General features: G+C 36.9%; 3 protein-coding genes across 4 annotated transcripts in view; all 3 read right to left on the bottom strand.

Moving 5' to 3' along the window:
• Positions 1-351: 351 nt before the first annotated feature.
• Positions 352-3465, bottom strand: gdf9 (growth differentiation factor 9). The gene is made up of 2 exons (XM_055178252.2): positions 2783-3465; positions 352-2004 (listed from the first exon to the last, which is right to left on the bottom strand). Exons 1-2 carry the CDS (start codon positions 3135-3137, stop codon positions 1067-1069), a joined length of 1293 nt encoding a protein of 430 aa, XP_055034227.2. The 5' UTR covers positions 3138-3465; the 3' UTR covers positions 352-1066.
• A 2955-nt stretch (positions 3466-6420) lies between these two features.
• Positions 6421-9562, bottom strand: sowahab (sosondowah ankyrin repeat domain family member Ab). The gene has a single exon (XM_055178254.2). It carries the CDS (start codon positions 9411-9413, stop codon positions 8118-8120), a length of 1296 nt encoding a protein of 431 aa, XP_055034229.2. The 5' UTR covers positions 9414-9562; the 3' UTR covers positions 6421-8117.
• Positions 9563-11196: 1634 nt separating this feature from the next.
• The window catches only part of atp7a (ATPase copper transporting alpha), a 43953-nt gene continuing 35059 nt past the window's right edge, over positions 11197-20090 (bottom strand). The window contains exons 16-23 of one of the 2 annotated variants that reach the window (XM_055178255.2): positions 19858-20040; positions 17380-17590; positions 17094-17240; positions 16212-16354; positions 15923-16126; positions 14358-14475; positions 14154-14256; positions 11197-12543 (exon numbers count right to left, since the gene is read on the bottom strand). In XM_055178255.2, coding sequence (XP_055034230.2) covers positions 12270-12543; positions 14154-14256; positions 14358-14475; positions 15923-16126; positions 16212-16354; positions 17094-17240; positions 17380-17590; positions 19858-20040 — 1383 coding nt within the window. In that variant the 3' untranslated portion in view covers positions 11197-12269. Of the gene's footprint in view, positions 12544-14153; positions 14257-14357; positions 14476-15922; positions 16127-16211; positions 16355-16902; positions 17019-17093; positions 17241-17379; positions 17591-19857; positions 20041-20090 lie in introns of those variants that run through there. The other variant, XM_073854121.1, reaches the window with a different exon arrangement.

The following is a 20090-nucleotide window of genomic DNA, read 5'->3' as shown; positions in this document are numbered from 1 at the left end:
AAAAAGTTATATTTCTCCTAAAATGTGATTAATACATATTCTTTTTGTTACTATATGTAGACTTTAATTGTTTTACCTTATCCAGGAGATCATCGCATGTCATTTGATCTACATTTTATTTTGCAGATTGTAGATAAAGAGGTCAACACTGCAAATAATGACTCTGTGCATGAACTTAATGTAATTTGTAATAAAAGCCTGACACTTATGAAATGCTTGTAATTATACTTCAATATACCACAGTGAGGCAGCAGACTTTGACACAAATATTATTTTCACATTCTCAAAACCACGGCTGTATTTCTTATAACAAAAATGTTATTTCTTTACTAATTCAATGAGAAGTCACTGTCTGATAAAGTTTGTTTGCTGGATTTTTTTATTGTCACTTGTGAATTTTCTCCTGTACACTTTTTGTGAATCCAAAGCCAACCTGACCAATAAATACATAAATAGGCATGTGAGACACAGACTCATGTTCTCCGGCAGTTAATACACACATATCAAGTTACCCATAACTAAGGGCAACTTATTTTCTGGACATCGAGAAAAGAGAGGTTGCCCATAAGATAACCATCTGCAATTCCTAGGTTTTAAAACAACAATGTAAAAGTGTTCTGATAAGACAATAGAACTACACTTTCATATTTAGTCCAGAACTAGAAGTTTAAAATTTTGCCATTCATGTCAAATAATAAGAAGTGCAAGACGAGACCACCAAAATAAAGAAGATAACTTAAAACAACGTAATTGCTCATCGAACCCAAAAATATAATTCAAGTCAATCAAATACCCTGCTCTATAACTATTATACAGACAAAAAAATATTTATAGACAAAAAACAACACAAACGCAAAATTCATTCAAATATTCTAACCACTGTTGAACCAAAAGCAGCTAATTCTCAACAAAACATGGGCGCAAAATATCCGATATTTGTAATCATGTCATTTACAATTTTAATATTAAGGCTCAGTGAAAAAAAAAAAAAAAAAAGGTCAGTGTTTCACAAAGCAATGCATCACAAAAATAGAAAATTCATAAAGATTCGACATTTAGTTAATCTTTAGCGACATGTGCACTTAGTAGCAATCATCTCCTCATACTCCTTATAGGCAATGGAACCGTCATTCTCAATGGTCAAAACACTCAAGGGGTTATATTCGGAGGGTACACACGAAGGCCTGGGCACAGAGGAGTCAAGCTTCTCATAAATGATGTTCTGAACCATCGTGTGTACGGGTGACCCGTAGATGTATCCAACAGCCCTCGGGCAAGATCCCTTACAGTACCTCGGATTGTATTTGTGAGGTGCTATAATCCAATGGTCCAATTTAAGCTGATTAAAGCTCACTCTGAAATCATAAAGGTCACAGTCGTCCGTAGGAAAGTCGTACATTGGGACGAGATCTGACGAACTAGAGTCTGGACCTGCTTTGGGTACACTGGTGCTCCTTAAAGTACCGCGCCTCTTCCGTGAAGTTGTCTTCCAAGATCTAGACTTTCCATCCCAGTGGTTTGATGTTAGGTCTACCATCCTATTTCCTGTAGCTTTCCGCTGGTATGCGACCTCACTGGTATCATTAAGATACAGAAGAAGAGATGGAGACCTGTGAGTTAACTCCACTGGGCTCTTATGGATTTGGCCTCCAGGTCTAGGGATCATATCTTCAATGCAGGTCAAGTTGATAAGAAGATGGATGTCTTTCTTATGAGCCTGAATGATAGGATGGAGGAAGGAAGTCACGTCGACCTCCACCCAACGGCGTCGGACTCTTCTCTCGGTGTGGACGCGGAAGCTGAGAAGGGGGACGGCGTGGTGTGATTTGAGGTGGTCGGAGCACATGTGATCTTTGGAGGGTTCCTGTTCCATTACGTCAAGGTAACAGAGCGATGTGAAGGGGGCGATGTGGTTATGGTCGAAGGAGTAAAGCAGGACGGACTTTAGTAATTGTTCTTGAGACCTCACTCGATTTAGACTGTAGGAGATATCCTGCATGAATTCTGCAAAGAAAACATACCACATTTTCTTAACCAGGACAGAGCAGTTTGTGAAGATTTTAAACAGCGGGTTAATAGTAAGCAACATTAAACATTTCAAAGAGTAGTATTTTACATTGTTCTCAATGACTTTATTAAAGCCGATTCATTCTGCAAAAATATAACCATTTATAATAAGCAGATAAAATGACTTGCAATTATTTAATAATGTTACGGCAGAAACAGAAGTAAAATAATTAAAGGAACAGTATGTATGAAATGTATATCAATTAATCATAAAATGGCCCTGATATGTCACTAAACATTAAGAAATTCATTTCAAATACTTATATCACTGACAACAGTGGTCTGGCCAGGATATTGTCATTTAAAAAGTGGAGTTGCAGCCCATCAACTGATGTTTATGTTGTCATGTTGTGTATTGACCACCAGTTGTGTGATTGCAGTACCAGTTTTAGCCAAAAGTTTTGTGATTGCAGTACCAGTTTTGGCCACAATCCTACATACTGTTCCTTTAAAATATCCTATTGTCATCATATATTTCTGTAAGGCTTGAGGTGGGTGTGACAATATGATATGCAAATAACTAATGTTTACACATATGGCAACGTTTTATTTTTAAGAGGCTCCTGATCAAACTGAAAATATTATGTCAACTTAACAATAACAATGACAGTAAACACATGTCTTAAGCAAATGTTAAATTAAAAAAAGTAAATACTAAGATCTAAGCAATGATGAAAAGCACTGAGCAGCACATTTAATATTAATATCAGTTTACCTCGGCTTCGTTGAAGACACTCCTCTCGAGGTGTGATCAGACGGACTGTGTTGTACAGGTGCGAGGCCTCGTGGCTCCTGTCATGTTTTGATGATAGTTTATACAGTCTCTTCATGTAGCGCACGTATCTTGAATCAGGCTTGGTTCGGGGGGTGAAATCTCCCCATGGGTTTTGCTCTGACAAAGCCTTCAGCAAGGGGTTTAGTATGTTACCATGATGAAGGGATACGTCGGGACCGAGCGATGCGTTTTCCAAGAAATAACATGAGGTACATGACAGGCCTATTGCCGTGAGAATGATAAGGCGTCTTGTTAAAGAATAAAGCGCGTCACTTTTTAAAAGCGTCGTCGCCATAATAAATAAAATCCGTCTATAGGTCTCGCGTAAAAACCGAGGATGTCGCCGGTCAAACCAAACTTCCGCTGCGCTTGCTTACGGACAGGTGTGCGCAATCAGTCGGCGTGTTTGCTCAAACGCGAGAGATACACAAAAATCACGGTAGATCAATCCTGAGAGGTTTTTTCTCTAATAACGTAACATGGCGCAACAATATCAACTTTATCGAGTAATGTTATGCATTTATTCTGCCGTAGGTTTAACAGGGTCAAGACATTACTTAATTTTTTATTTTTTTATTTAATTACGTTTCCCGGATGTCGTCATATAATGTTAATGGCACGTCTTTTTTGACCCAAAAATATTAAAATATGGCAGCAAATGACATGTTTGATTTGCTATTTGACCCAGCAAATATATGCGGTCTGTTTGACTGCGCAGAATGAACGGGGTGTGACATCAAAGTATCGCGAGAGCGATTCGACAGCTTAGTTTCAGTGTAAATTGCATCAAGTTTCCACTTTTTGGATAATATCTTTTCAAAAGAAATCGCCATGAGAAATATAGAATTGTATCGAAACACTGTACAGCGAATAGTGTCTGTTGGTCGAGTAATAAATGTTTTAACCCATTTTTTCTGGTATGCAATTACAAATGATCAATATTATGCAGTAGGTTGGTTTAGGCTAAAGACACTTTTGTCAATGTGACCCACTCTCATTCCCACTTTACTCACCTAAACTATTTGAGACCTCATTTAAAGGTGCAGTGTGTAATTTTTAGAAGGATCTCTTGACAGGAATGCAAAATAATATACAAAACTATATTATCAGGGGTGTATAAAGACCTTTCATAATGAACCGTTTTTACAGTTTTAGAATGAGTTTTTGATGAGTTTTTATCTACATACACAGATGGTCCCCTTACATGGAAGTCGCCATTTTGTGCCACCATGTTTATACAGAAGCTCTTAATGGACAAACTTTTTTACTAAGTTGTCTCTGGCGATGACATGTTTGTCCGGTGGCGGCTACTGTAGCTTCTCTATGTGTTTCAAAAGCAAGAGGTGAGCAGTAGACTGAGCCTTTGGTTGCAATTCACAACCTCGCCACTAGATGCAGCTAAAATTTACACACTGCACCTTTAAATGCATGGCCTCCTGAAATTCGAATATATATATATTTGTAATTGACTATCAATTAAAGGGATAGTTCACCCAAAAATGAAAATTCTGTCATTTATTCACTCTCATGTTCTTACAAACCAACATAAATTTCTTTTTTCTGAAAAGGAAGATATTTTGAGAAGTCCCTGTTGAAAAAAAAACAATAAAACCATTACAGAAAACCATTACAGACCCCATTCACATCCGTAGTTGGAAAAAAGAATACTGGAAGTAAATGGTGTTCACGAACGCTTTGGTTACAAACATTTCTCAAAATACCATCCTTTGTGTTCATCAGAACAAAGAAATGTATAGACCGTTTCATCGGGCGCACGCGCAGTGACACAATAAGCATCTGGTCTGAACTTTACTTCCAGTTCCTGTTTGTTTAATGGTCTGCCTAGTTGCTGAAACTGAACTCTTAAACAAATACCTTTTTGAAAATAACAAATTTTTTGGGTTCCTATGTAATCTACGTGTTGTTTATTTTGAGAGTTCGGTCAGAGTTGTGCAAATCACTCCGCCTAAGTAGCAGTGCTTCGCCTTCTGAGAATATAGTTCCCAGTATGTATACTGTTTAAAGATCGCTGTGTCTCATATGATCTTGTTATTTGTACACGGTGTGACTATACAAACCACAACACATTAAGCTAGTGGGGGCTGCGTCAGACCGAGTTACAGCACGTACCGAGATGAGAAAGGTATGTATGGACTTATCTAACTCTGGGGGATACGGTGAATAAGCTAAATTCCCAAAATCTGTGCGCGTTCCTTTAAAAGGACTTTGTTGTTATTTATTCTTTGCAGAGTTTACCGGAAGTTACGCGATGACCAGGAAAGCCGTGTGTTTATGTTGTTACTGCTGAAACCGTCTATACAGGTTTTTAACCAACATGAGGGTGAGTAAATGATGACAGAATTTTCATTTTTGGGTGAACCATCTCTTTAAGAACATTAACCATGGCTAGTTAAGACAAAAAAGCCATGGTTGCTGTAGTAAAGCCATGGTTACCACAAAATAACCAACATAGTTAAACCATTAATACTGTAGTCAATACTGTACTGTTCACCAAAAAAAAAAAAACATGATTACTACACTTTTACCACAAAATAAAATTTTAGGCCAATTTTAGGCAGTATAATGTTGTGGATGAATGTGGCTTCCCTCACAATGACTGAGAAATTAAAGGAGAAACATCCTAGAGGTCAAACAATGACCCCCTAAATTATGCAAAAGGACAAAGAACTATTGTTTTGTTTGCAGAGACCCACTAACAGCCTACTACTACAGTATCAATTTGATAATGATAATATGTGGAGTTTTAATTTACCAGCTCTGAGGGACATATTCACTTCAAAAATGTTAAACACACCATCGAAGAAATGTGAATGCTGGGTAAATATAGGACAGAACATATGTTGGGTTAATAATTAACTATATGCTGGGTTCTTTTAATGCAATGGTTGTTTCAACTCATGGTGGTTAACAACAACCCAGCATAGGTTTATTTATGAACCCTACAAGTGTACCCTGGATTGGGTTATTTGCAGAATTTAGGTATTTTAAGTATTTTATCATTTATGCTTAAGTTCCTGCTTTAAGTATACAGTTAAAGTGCTCAGATTTTTCTCAGAATCACGTTAAAGAACCCCAGATATACTTTCTGAAACGACCTTCACCCCACAGCCGAACAAGAGCAGCTCTAACTGAGGCAGAAGCACTCACATCATTACAGATCACTGCACACCACTCAAAAGGCTTTGTATGAATTTATGCTGAGCTTCAGCGCCCATGAAATCATGCATGAATCACTGTCTCGCTGTGACAAAGGGGGTCATTATATTTGCTTTTTCTAACATTTATAAATTCCAGGTTAAAACTTTGAGTGGTGTACACACTGTATCATCAACAGCGTGGTTATTTGCATTTAACATTCAGAATTCTACAACATTTTGTCACTATCCAAATATATAAAACTAAACTACAGATGACCTCCCTAGCACAAAGACATAGCAAGTACAAAATGAGTTCAAGGACAATATGCCTACAGCCCACACAGTCATACTGACATTAATCTTTCTCTGGTCATTACGCAGAGGACAAAAATCTGATAAGAAAGATGACAGAGCTGCTGTTTGAGAACAAATTTTTACTAAGAGAACAATTTCTGCTGAGACACATCCTTCAGAAATAACATGTGTGAGTTATTTTGTAAGTTAACACAATACTATAATCATCTTTAATAATGATTTAAACATCAAAACAAGCAGCTAATGTAACAGAAGTACATAAAATGCTGCTTATACTTCCTAAATGTTGTTTGTTGTTTGTTTTGTTTTACAGATTTTAATTGTTACTCAGTGCTTGGAAAAATGAAAAAAGTTTTGTGTCAAACATGAAAACATGTGCAAATCCATTAAAAATATCCATCTAAATCCATTTTCTTGTTACTTACAAACTATTTTAACAAATATCATAAACAGGAGACATAGTGTTCATGGCTTTTACCTTTGCAATTACCAATTAAATTAACACATAACATTAAACATACAACAAATTATTTAAGTGTCTTTTAAAACATACACTGTAAAAAATATTTTTGCAATTACATTTATAAGTTTATTAAACTAGAATTTACGAGTCTTTTTAACTTTTTGACAAGTGATGAGTTGCAACTTAATAAATCAAAGTGAATAGTTATTTTATAAGTCATCACAGTCAAAGCAGTTAAAATGACTTGTAAATCCAAGTTGATTAAACTTAAGTGATCTTTTACAGTGTAAAAAAATCTTTGCTGAACTAAAATGTTTAAGTTTAAACAACTTAAAATAATTATTTATTTCCATTTTTTTGACTAGTTAGAAGTTGCTATAAATTATAAAAAATAAAGTTGTGCATTGTGTTAAAACAACACATTTTGTGTCTAGTTAAGGGACAACACATTAAATTTGTTGTACCTAACTAGACACATCTCTGTGGTATTATTGGAACACATCTTGTGTTGTCCATTTTATTTATTTGAACACTAAATGACACATAGGTGCGGTTTCCCGGAACAGGGATTAGCTTGTGACAGGACTAGGCCTAGTTTAATTGGGAAATATAGTTTAAACATGCCTTACTAAAAACATTACTTCGGTGCCCTTTGTTTTGCCTCAAAATGCACACATGTATTTTAAGATATGTCAGTGCAAGTTGTTTTCAGTTTATTTTAGGCTAGGATGACTAGTCTAATCTCTGTTCGAACACAAACAATTTTTTTTAGGGCTGCATAGCAACTAATCGTTTGCAGAATAAAAGTTTTTGTTTAGTTCAAATATGTGTGTGTGCTGTGTATCATATTTATCCATATATAAACACACAAAAACACACCCATAATTTAAGAAAAATAATTGAGTGTATTTTAAATATTTATATATATATATAAATTATAAATAAATATAAAAATGTATATACACATGGAAATATTTCTTAAATATATACATGCATGTGTGTGTATTTATATATTAGCCTATTATACCATACACATTTATGTTGTAAACAAACACTTTTATTCTGCAAAATGCAAACGATTAGTTGCGATTAGTTGTTATGCAACCTTAGTGTTTTTTTAATTTACGTTACTTTTTAACTTTTAAAAACTTTTTTTAAACTTTAATACCAAATCCTCACTAGTCAAAAAAGTTTAAATTACTTGCTAATTCAAATAATTTTTCACAGTGTACAACAGATTATTTAAGTGTCTCACATTTTTTAGAGTAACTTTCAGTTAGGATATTTCTTAGTTTCATTAAAGCAGTTTGTATTAAGTGCAGTGAAATTTTTTAGTGTCTTAATGGTCATCACTGATGAAACGAAAGCTTGGGCGACGTCTGCGTTTCTTTAAATGTCCAACAACGTGGGGCTGAAATAGTTTCCCCAAGGGCTTAAATCCTTTAGAAAACTCTTGACGATTCTGGTCATCCCCTAACTGACAGTGACCATTCGGATGCAGGAATCGAGGATCTCCGAGCATCTTTCTAATTTCAAAAGACACATCTTGACTCAGATAATGGTATGGTTTCTTTCCACTGTTATCCCTTATATTAGTGTTGGCACCATATTTGCACACCAGCAGTGATAAAACACCCTCATGGCTATGAATGGCAGCAATGTGGAGAGGAGTGTACCCATCATAAGACTTGGCATTAACACAGATTCCTCCGGCACTCTGTCTCGTAACATCCATGACTTTACAAACCATTTCACAGTTTCCACTTTTAGCAGCCCAGTGCAGGACGGTAAAGCCAGACATGAAATTTTGCTTCTCCGCCAGCTGAGGATGCTGAAGCAGGAGGCTGCAGATCCGAGTCCAGCATCCTTTTGCTGATTTAACCAGCCACTCGTGTTCAACAGGTCCCAGAGGAATTACATATGTGTCTTTAACGTCATTACCTGATCTGGTTATTTTGCTAGACCTTCGCAATTGAGGTGAACCGTGTGCTTCTAGCTCTTTTCGTTTGGTTCTTGTAGACCTGTACAGAAAACCATCCTTTAGATGAAAAGTTTCCTTGAGTTTTGTGCTTCTTTCAGCAATACATTGAGGTGACGTCTCTTTAGCATCTCCTGGTGCTTTGTGGTGTGTTTTTCCCCTTTCGTCACAATGCAGCTCAGGTTTTGGTGGAGTTTTTATGGCCACAAGAGCGAAAACGGACTCAGTCTGTCCACTTCTGACATTACTTACGTTAAGTACTTTGGCAAGGTTAAAGTCAGATGGTGCTACAGGATGAACTGAATCAGACGAACATTGACTTGCAGTTTGGGTAGGAAAATGATAATTGTTATTGATAATATCCGCATTCTGTATTTTATCGGATCTGCAGCATTGTGATTTAATGTCAACCAAACTGTTGCTCAACGAGATTGTTTCACCTTTGACGAATCCTTGGTATTTTTTCTTCACGACCACATACTTCACATCATCGAGCTGCTTAACCACGGCGACGCTGTTGATTAGTCTCTTGAACAAATCCCGGTTTTCTTTCTTTACCGCGATCACTACTTTAAACTTGTTCACAAGCTCCGAGTTTTTCACTTTGCCCCCGCGCTCCAGTAAAAACGTTAAGATGTTTTCTTGAGTCAAAGCCATTTTTCTATCGGCGTAGTTGTGAGTTTAGCATCCGAGTTGGTAAACGGAGACGTTAACGATGTTTTCGGCAGCAACAACCTGCTGTTTCCGGTTATCCTCTGAATTCCGCGTGACCAATCCACGAACGTGCGGCGAATTAATAAGGATGCGGATGCGCGTTCACGACTCAGAGGGAAGCTGAGGGCGTGTTCACGCGCAGCAGTAACATAAACAGTTTAAACAAACGACTTTCGTGGAACAAACTACCTTTTAGAGTAATTTATTTATGATAATAAGCTAAATAAATAACAAGTAGATTACCTTAGTTTAAATAGCTAAAGCGTATCAAAAACTACACTGAGCTGTTACTGTGTAAAATGTGTACTGTATATAATGTAGTAGCTTATACAAAGATCGTGATAGGGAGGTAGCTTTGTTTTATATTTATTTATTTGGTTTTTTATTTATTTCCGGTGGATAAAACCAACTTATGTTATTGGTATTTAAAGGGGACATATCATGAAAATCGTACTTTTTATGTTTAAATGCTATAATTGGGTCCTCAGTGCTTCTATCAACCTAGAAAATGTGATAAAGAACAACCCAATAACTTAGTTTTGGTAAACCATTCTCTGCAAGCATGTGAAAAAATAGCTAATTGAAATATGGCTCCCCTTATGATGTCAGAAGGGGATAATACCGCCCCTTAATCTGCACTATCCAAGTGCAGAAATCAGCTCATTTGCATTTAAAAGGACACACCCAAAAATACCACATTTTTGCTCACAGCTTCAAAGTGGCAATTTTAACATGTTATAATAAATTATTTATGGGGTATTTTGAGCTAAAACATTGCAGTTGTAGTCTAAGGACACCAAAGATTTATTTTACATTTTACAAAAGTCTGGTGAAATGTCCCCTTTAAATGGAAATTGCAGCAGGTTCATTTGGGGTCCAAATTCATTGCTCTATTCTTTTCTGCCTTTTTAATTATTGCATTTTCAAGTATTTTAATAATTTGGTAAGCTACTCATTGCTACTCAAAATGACTTTGGACACCAAATGTACCTGCAATATAATCACCCAAATGCTGAACACAGTTAAGTGTCTAATTACACAACTAATTTGTTAACTAAATGAAGAATTGAGACATTGTTACATAATTACCAACCCCAAAAGTATGGTTTGTTTTGTAGTGCCACCTTCTGGTTGGTTATTATTAGAAATGGTTTCACAGTTGTGGGTAGATAAAGGAATACCACACTGGTCAGTTAATGTTTGGGGTCAAACTGTTAAAGTATTCCTTTGTGTAGAAACACAAAATATTAAGTTTGTTGTCTGGCTACAATAGAGATGAGCGTGCACGAAATAGTTCTGTCAACAAAAGTGATTATTTTTGTTCATCGTTTAAGTGCACGATTTGAAATTCAAGGTAAGCTTTACACATTTAAATGTATTAGCTAAGATGAACTTATAGTGAACAATACTTCTACATCACTTATAACTGTTAGTTAATGTTAATTTTATCCTTAACTAATAAATGTTTTTAATCAAAAGCTGTTAACATTAAGTAATGCACAATGAAGTAACATGAACAATTGTATTGGCATTAACAAAATTAATAAATGCTGAAATCTATAATTTAGTTCATGTTAGCTCATGCATCTACTAATTTTAATGAATACAACCTTATTGTTAAGTGTTACTACATTCAGTCTATGTTAGCTTACTGAAACTATATATTTTAATATATTTCCCACAGCCCATATACACTATCTTTAAATTTGATAAATCACAACAGACATTTATATCTTCTGACTTTAATACATTTGGCAAGTGAAGCAATAAATATTGCAAAATTGTCATTCATTGATGTGATCTAATCAACATTACTTCATAATGCACTTGTTTTGTGGGACTGCATGGCATAATTGACCTTACGTAATACAGTAACAAACAAACAAAACTTCTTATCACAAACATGTTTCTTTTCTAGATTGTGGATATAGTCTTTAGCATGAAATAAAAACATTTCAAAAGCTCAGAATGGTGTTGAGCCCAGCAATAAATCTCAGTAACCTGATTCAGGCTGTGTCGTATAATGTTAAATACTTACTAATCTATTCAGGGCATTAATATACCAACAGATATACAGCTGTTAATAATGTGTAGGGTAATAAAAAGCACTGTGTTTTTTAAACAAAACAAATTAATATATTTAAAAGCAACAAACAGAGCAAGTGCACATTTAAATATAGCAAAAACGAATGTGTCTTATAATGGTTTAATGTCTTGGTAACTTACTTGTGGCCCATCATTACTGAGTACGAGGACCATTAACCCACTAATACAGCAAACAAGCTGCTTTCTTTGGAATGTACTGCGTTGTAGTACTCATGCGAAAATATGAAATGCCAAAATGGCCTTAGAAAAGATCACTGATAAAATAAATCTTCACATTCTTTCATGTGAACGTATGCAATACAATATAAATAAATGATGTAATAAATATTTACCTAACTATTACGATAAAATACAATCATTCACTTCTAAATAGTCATTTTCACAAAAATAAAACTGATTTCACTTTTTCTAGACAATTTGCACTACAGTCGATTTTCCTCCTTTAGATTGTCATCTTAAATTGGCCACCGAGTGGATTCAACTTTAGAAGTAAATAGACCTTTAAATCATAAAACCTCTTTTGTAGTTACCAAAACAGCCTTTGAAAGAAAAATCCAAAGCGGCTCAGTCCAAGAGCATCATATAAGGCAACTGTAGTCATATTCATGAGGCAACTTTTGGACTTGGACACAGTTCCCTCCCCTATAGGCACTGAGGTAAAGTGACGCCCCACAACGGCCTTTTCTCAATAGCCTATACAATATCATCCTCACAGTGCGCATCCCCAACCAGCAAAGAGTGCTTGTCCGGCTCACTGAGGACCATGCTGTTGAGGGAGTGTTTCTCTGAGCGTAGTGAGTTGATGGAGGCTCGGCTGTAGTTGACAAAGCGGTCGAGAAGGCTCATTTGGGGCGAGGGGCGGCGCAGTTCTCCCATGCCAATGTGAACACTGACATCCGATAGGCTTCCATGTCTTTTCATCGGACCGAAACGCCTTTTCAGTGTCTTAGCACTGGGTTTAGTGTAACTGTAGGAACAGGAAATAGGTGTTAATTGAAACGTTACCCTGACTATAAACACATGTACAGCGGAGAAAAGAAGTATTTGACACATCAGCATTTTTATCAGTAAGGGGATTGAATTCATACAAAGAAATCTGAACATTTAAAGGACAAGTTCGGTATTTTACACTTAAAGCCCTGTTTTCAGATTGTTTATGATGAAATAGAACGGTTTTGACTGAAATTTCGACATATGCGCCTGCCCCGAGAATTTTTGGGTGTTTGTTGTTTCACCTCCCACCTCTACAATGGGTGTATAGGTGCACTGGAACAATCCTTCCTAAAATGCATTAAACTTTTGTTTACAAAGACGTTAAACTCACCGAGTGGTCAGGGGTGTTCACTGATATGCTCACACAAAAATCGTTGCAAAAGACGCTTTCCAACAGGTGTTTTACCATTTGTTGTAAACTGTGGACCTATTTTTCCAAACGCCTCACACACGTACATTCTTCCGCTGAGAGCTTAAATAATAGACACTCCAGCCCAGTTGGTGGCGATAATCCACCTTTGCCAATTGCAAGAATACAAACAAGGTTCCCGGCACGGAGTAATACCGTACCTCACAGCACATCTAATACAAGTAAATGGAGTTGGACAAAAACTACGATAAAACCTGTTGGAATGCTTCTTTTGCAGCGATTTTTGTGTAAACGCATATCAGTGACGCATATTTGGAAGGATTGTTCCTGTGCACCTATAAAGCCATTATAGAGGTGGGAGGTGATACAAGAAACACCCGAAAATTCTCGGGCCATCATCATATGTCCAAATTTCAGCCAAAACCGTTCTATTTCATCATAAACAATCTGAAAACAGGGCTTTAAGTGTAAAATACCGAACTTGTCCTTTAAGTATACAAGTTGAGTCATAATAAATAAAGTGAAATGACACAGGGAATAAGTATTGAACACATGAAGAGAACAAGGTGCAAAATGGCATAGATCACCTGAAATCTGTCAGTATTGAGAGAGAAACCCTGCCCCCTATTAGTACTAATTGATATCAGCTACTTTAGTCCTAATTGATGGGCTATAAAGGCTTCTCATTAGCCAGGAGGCACACAGGAAAGACTTCATGATGGGTAAAAGCAAAGAACTCTCTTAAGATCTTCCTAACCTTATCGTTGAAAAGCATTTTGAAAGATTAACACTAGGATTGGCTAGTGAATGCAAAACTTAAAAAAAAAATTCAATTGGATGCCGCCATTTTCTTTACATAACTATACATGGCATCAAACGGTGCAATCAAAACTTGCAGCAAGGTAAGCGTGGTAAACAAGTCTTCAATGATGTGAAATAGAAAATAAGAGTTGTAAATGCACACAGAATGTAGGTGGCAGTATGTGGTCTTGACACCTGTATAAGTCTTCATAGTCAAGGTACCCTTTAAAGTACAGCCTAGGAAGCCTTTTACCTTAAACGTTAAAATAATCCACATGGCTGTCACTGCACATTATTATAAAAAAATATTAATGAACACACGGGCTATGCTCGGATTACATTTAGATAAATGTAATATTTAATGAATGATAAGTTTAATATGGTTTAAACATGGAAAAATCTTGTAAATTTACCATTTTAGCATGAGGGAGGAGAGAACCACAGAGACTGAAGAAGCAGCCATAGCAGCAGAGCCCATCCAGGGCTGCAGCACCAAGCCCACAGGCATGAACACACCTGTACAAACAGTAACAACATCCATTAATGCAACTCAACCAATTATAGACTGAATTAAGCCTGTAGTGTCTGCTAGCTTGCTTTGGTTTAGTTGCTCTCACCTGCAGCAATGGGAATTCCCACAAGATTGTAGATTAGTGCAAATACAAAGTTGATTCTGATTCTTCTCACAGTTTTCTTAGAAAGGTCGATACTTCCAACAACATCAAGAAGATCATTCTGTGAGAAACAGAGTTGCAGAAAAACATTGAGAATATAGACTGTGCCACCTTGAATTAAATGATTTAGATCAGTGGTCTCCAACATGATGCCCGCGGGTACCAGGTTGCCCGCAAGGAGTCTATGAGATGCCCGCCAAAGCAATAGTCTCAATTGTAATATTTATTTATTGCATATTTTTATATTAGCTTAGCTTCTTTTATGTATGTTAACATTTTAAACAATGATAAAACATATCAACAAGTAAAACAAAAACGTTTTGAGTAGATAAATATCAAAAAGTATCCCTCCAGATTGTTTTTTCCATTGTGGTAGCACTTGCTCACAAAAAGGTTGGAGACCCCTGCTTTAGACAATATACAGTAAGTGCACAAAATATGCCAACCAAAAAACAACAACATCATTGCACATAAAAAAGACAGAGACGCTTTTAAAGCAACTTACAGGCACAATAGAGAAATAAATAGCTACAAACATCTAAAGCATCGAACAATAAAGGGCCCATATTATGCAAAATCCACTTTTACAAGGTGTTTGGACATAAATGTGTGTTGGCAGTGTGTGAACATGAAAATAAAAAAAATCCACCCATTATACCAAAGCAGTCTCATTATGCTGTGTTCACACCAGCTGCGGTAGAGGCGTCAAGCGCGCGTGATTTTAAATGTTAAGTCAATGTGAAGACGTGTTGATGCACGTCTGGAGGTCTCACGGCGCGAATGAAGCGTTTAGTAAACCAGGAGCTTGTTCTAGTAGTGACATGATTTCATGAAGCAAGCAGAGTCGCAGAAGCCCCTCCCATGACGTGAATTTCCGCATAAATGTCTCAATGACTAGAATTTCACGCGCGAATAAAGCGAGTAAACTCAGAATATTCAAGCATCCAACTAGACGCGGTAGACGCAAATTTGACACCTCAAACGCGGCTGGTGTGAGCCCACAGTTAGAGTTTTGATTTTTGTTAATGTGACATCACACAAACAAAGCCACAGTCACTGACTGACTGATTAATTTTACCCAAAAGCTTTTCTAAATGTGTTTGTTAGCACATTGTAGCACTAATGCGGCTAAAGATACTATTGTTTCAGATGGGAACAGATCTATTTCAACCAAAAGCGCCCACTGTCTGTTGGTAAGGGAGTGAAGAGCTGTAGCTCATTTGCATTTAAATGTACAGACACAAAAACAGCATGTTTTTGCTCCCACCAAAATAGGGGCATTTTGGACATGCTATAATAAATGAACTATGTGGGGTATTTTGAGTTGAAACTTCACAGACAGATTCTGGCCACACACCCTCGACAGCTTGTGAAAATTGACATAATAGGTACCCTTTAAAAAAATGTAATTGACTTTATAATAAAAGAGTAATTAATTTTTTTTTACATAACCATTTATGCCTCCCCTATCTATCCAACATATCTAACACTCTCATTAGTGTCCATACCCTAATAAGCACCACGTCGGCAGCCTCGATAGCTACATCTGTGCCCGTGCCTATGGCAATGCCCACGTCTGCCATGGCCAGCGCAGGCGAGTCGTTCACACCGTCACCCACCATGGCCACACGTTTTCCCGCTTGCTGGAGCTGCTGCACTTTCGCCACCTTGTGAGATGGCAAGACTTCTGCAAACACCTTCCTGATGCCCACCTGGACAAAACAGCACAACTTCAGTTAAGATTCACTGCTACAACAATTACACTCAGATTTAAAGGAACAATGAGGGAAGGCGTACCTGAGCAGCGATAGCTCGGGCTGTTTTGCTGTTGTCCCCCGTCATCAGCACAACCTCCAACCCCATTGCTGTTAAAGTGTGGACCGCCAACTCGGCTTCAGGCTTTACCGTATCTGCTATGGCCACCATTGCACTAAGCTCACCTGAGAATAAGCCAAATTTAATTCAGCTTGTTTAGTAATAGCATCAGATGGCTGTAATTCATTGATATGTTAATATTACTCTGCATTAAACAGTACAATTTTACTGTGGTGGTTATGCAACAGTGGCTATGTTTACATGCACAAAATTTTATCAATCCGACTAAATTTAATACAATTGAAGGTTACGACACTACAGTTTACATGCACCCTACAAGGCTATTTTATTCCTTTAAGTAGCCTAATGTTATAAAGTATACATAAATGATGCAGAATTTAGTACATCACGTGTACAGTGCGTGACCCCATTAACGTTAAAGGATTAGTCAATTTTCGAGAAAAAAAAAAAATCCAGATAATTTACTCACCATCATGTCATCCAAAATGTTGATTATCTTTCTTTGTTCAGTCGAAAATAATGAGTTTTTTGAAGAAACATTTCAGGATTTTTCTTATTTTAATGGACTTTAATGGACCCCAACACTTAACACTCTTAAAATTGCAGTTTCAAAGGACTCTAAACGATCCCAGTCAAGGCATAAGGGTCTTATCTAGCGAAACGATTGTCATTTTTGGCAAGAAAAATAAAAAATATGCACTTTTAAACCAGTCAACTCGGCTTCAGGCTTTACCGTATCTGCTATGGCCACCATTGCACTAAGCTCACCTGAGAATACGACAGATTTTATTCAGATAGCTCCTTACAGATCCCCTGTGTTAATGTTTCCTGTCCTGCACTCACCGTCCACAGCCACCAGCACAGCAGTGCATCCTTTTTTTTCATGTTCTGTCATGGCTTCATCTACATCTGCTCGCACATGCAGCGCGTTCCTCTTCATCCACTCTCTGTTTCCTATCAGCACAGTGTATGAGGCCGTCTGTACCTCAGCTGCAACAAATGAGCCATGAGTTACCAGACCTCTCCAAGCCGTATGTTTTTTAATGCTCAGGATTACCATTTTATTATAATGTAATTATAATACTCAACTCAATTAAATCCTAAAGATGCAGTCATGCGACACACTTACTGAGCGGCTGTTGGTCCATGATGAGTGGATGTTCATTGGTTTGGGTTCTGGTATCGCTGATCTGGACCAAGATGGCATTGTGTTGGTTCTCCTCACTGTCACTGTCTCCTCTCCTCAGCAAGTTTTCAGTGTTACTGACCAGACACCTGATCCCACAACCTGGCACTGCTTGAAAATCTGTACAGGTGCCAAGAGAGTCTGTACCCAACTCCTGAACACAGAAGAGCCATTGTGAAACTAAATGTCAAATAAAGTCTATCATGCAAATCAGAGGTGAACGGTGAATACTGATACAGATCACTGTAGTTTATAACTAGCTAGCTAGACTGTCAACTCCAAAAAATACAGACAAAAAATAAAAATACAAAAGAGAGAGCTGGTAAATGAACACTACAATTTCTCTAAATATTATGCATGTATTAACTCTTTCCCCGCCATTGACCAGTTTTTACGACAATCCTTATTTCTGCTAGTATCCACCAGGTGGCGCTCTTACCCAACTTATTAAACACTATTCAAAGAAGAGTAAAAACTCAGTGTAAGTTTTAATCATAACTCTGAATCTAATTTCTAACAAAAGTCCTTTACACAAAACAATTATCTTAAAATTTGTATTTTTGAACAATTCAATCGCTATTTGAGAGGTGATAAAAAGAGAACAAATAAAGGATTTTTGTTTGAAAGCAGAGGGTCTGTTCTTTCATTTGATATATTGTATGTTTATATATTTAAAGAAGACATTTTTTTTCTGGAAGGGATTCAACTTTTGTGAAAATCATAAAAAATGCTGGCTGGCAACAACAACAAAAAAAATGCTGAAAGAGTTAAATGGGTTGTAATAAACGGTACTTTAATTCATTGATATGTTAATATTACTCTGCATTAAACAGTACAATTTTACTGTGGTGGTTATGCAACAGTGGCTATGTTTACATGCACAAAATTTTGTCAATCTGACTAAATTTAATACAATTGAAGGTTACGACAATACAGTTTACATGCACCCTACAACGCTATATCATTCCTTTAAGTAGCCTAATGTTATAAAGTATACATAAATGATGCAGAATTTAGTACATCACGTGTACAGTGCGTGACCCCATTAACGTTACCTTAAAGGATTAGTCAATTTTCGAAAAAAAATAAAAAATAAAATCCAGATAATTTACTCACCACCATGTCATCCAAAATTTTGTCTTTCTTTGTTCAGTCGAAAATAAATAGTTTTTTGAGGAAAACATTTCAGGATTTTTCTCATTTTAATGGACCCCAACACTTAACAGTTTTACTGCAGCTTAAAATTGCAGTTTCAAATGACTCTAAATGATCCCAAACGAGGCATAAGGTTCTTATCTAGCGAAACAATTGTCATTTTTGGCAAGAAAAATATGCACTTTTAAACCACAACTTCTCATCTTCCTCCGGTCCTGTGATGTGCGACCTCACGTAATACGTCATCACGTCAAGAGGTCACGGATGACGTATCGAAACTAGCCCCAGTGTTTACAAGTGTGGAGAAAGAGGACCATTCCGACATTGTTGTATGTCGAATGATACTAATTAATGTCTTTGTGTCAGTTTATTGTTTAAAATCGTCCGCAAATGTGCGTTTCATATATGTAACACGTGACCTTTCCACGTCATTACGCAATTACGTGAGATTGCACTGGCGCGTCATTTGATGCTGTGGTTTAAAAGTGCATATTTTTTATTTTTCTTGCCAAAAATGACAATCGTTTCGCTAGATAAGACCCTTAGTCCTAGTTTGGGATAATTTAGAGTCCTTTGAAACTGCAATTTTAAACTGCATTACAACTAGTAAAACACATTTTAAGTGTTGGGGTCCATTAAAGTCCATTAAAATGAGAAAAATCCTGAAATCCTCAAAAAACATAATTTCTTCTCGACTGAACAAAGAAAGAAATCAACATTTTGGATGACATGGTTGTGAATAAATTATTTTGATTTTTTTTAAGAAAATTGACTAATTCTTTAATAATGTGTGATCCTGTTGCCTTGCTATTGCGTGTTTCTGTGAGGAGAATCATGTGACATAAGAGGTAAATATAACACGGAACTTGAACCACAAATGTTCTGCACATGTGCACAAGGTATTTTTGCCTCAGATTGAGAAAATACTACGATTCATGCGTTTACATGCGTACTTTTCTCGGAGTACAGATCGGAGTACACCACCCCCTCAATACGATCCAAATTTCCATCCGATCGTCCTCATTCGTATTGATTAAGGTGTTTACATGAAGACTTTTCAATACGATTGAATCATAAATGCGATTACAAACGGATTATATGGTTGCATGTAAACGTACCTAATGTCACGCGTTTATGACATAAAATAAGTAATAATGTATTTAAAAACACTTGTTTGAGTATGAATTAGTAAAATTAGCGCATTTCAAACTGCAGTCCGTAGTGGAAGCTCTGCCTACTAAAACACGCTGTCAATGATAAACGGACCTTTTTGCAGTATTTGGTGATGGCAGCACCCAGCGGATGTTCACTGTTGTTCTCCGCTGTGCCAATGATCGCCAGCAGTTTCGAGCGCGGCATCCGATTTCCCTCCATCAACATCTTCGCCTGGACCACCTTGGGTGCTCCATGCGTGATGGTGCCAGTTTTATCGAACACCACCGACTGAATCTGCAGCACAAGGGATTTTATAAAAACGTCTTTCTCTGCATGACACCACA

Source organism: Misgurnus anguillicaudatus, chromosome 16 (assembly GCF_027580225.2).
Source record: "Misgurnus anguillicaudatus chromosome 16, ASM2758022v2, whole genome shotgun sequence".
Taxonomy (NCBI): domain Eukaryota; kingdom Metazoa; phylum Chordata; class Actinopteri; order Cypriniformes; family Cobitidae; genus Misgurnus; species Misgurnus anguillicaudatus.
Note: the sequence above shows the minus strand (reverse complement) of the source record. Positions and strands in the feature narration are given on the sequence as shown.

Bases quoted from the DNA above. Each gene is read 5' to 3' on its own strand.
- gdf9 (XM_055178252.2), bottom strand. From the start codon at position 3,137: ATGGCGACGACGCTTTTAAAAAGTGACGCGCTTTATTCTTTAACAAGA. The intron at 2,005-2,782 runs GTAAACTGATAT...TTTTCTTTGCAG, and splicing joins GTGTCTTCAACGAAGCCGAG to AATTCATGCAGGATATCTCC.
- sowahab (XM_055178254.2), bottom strand. From the start codon at position 9,413: ATGGCTTTGACTCAAGAAAACATCTTAACGTTTTTACTGGAGCGCGGG.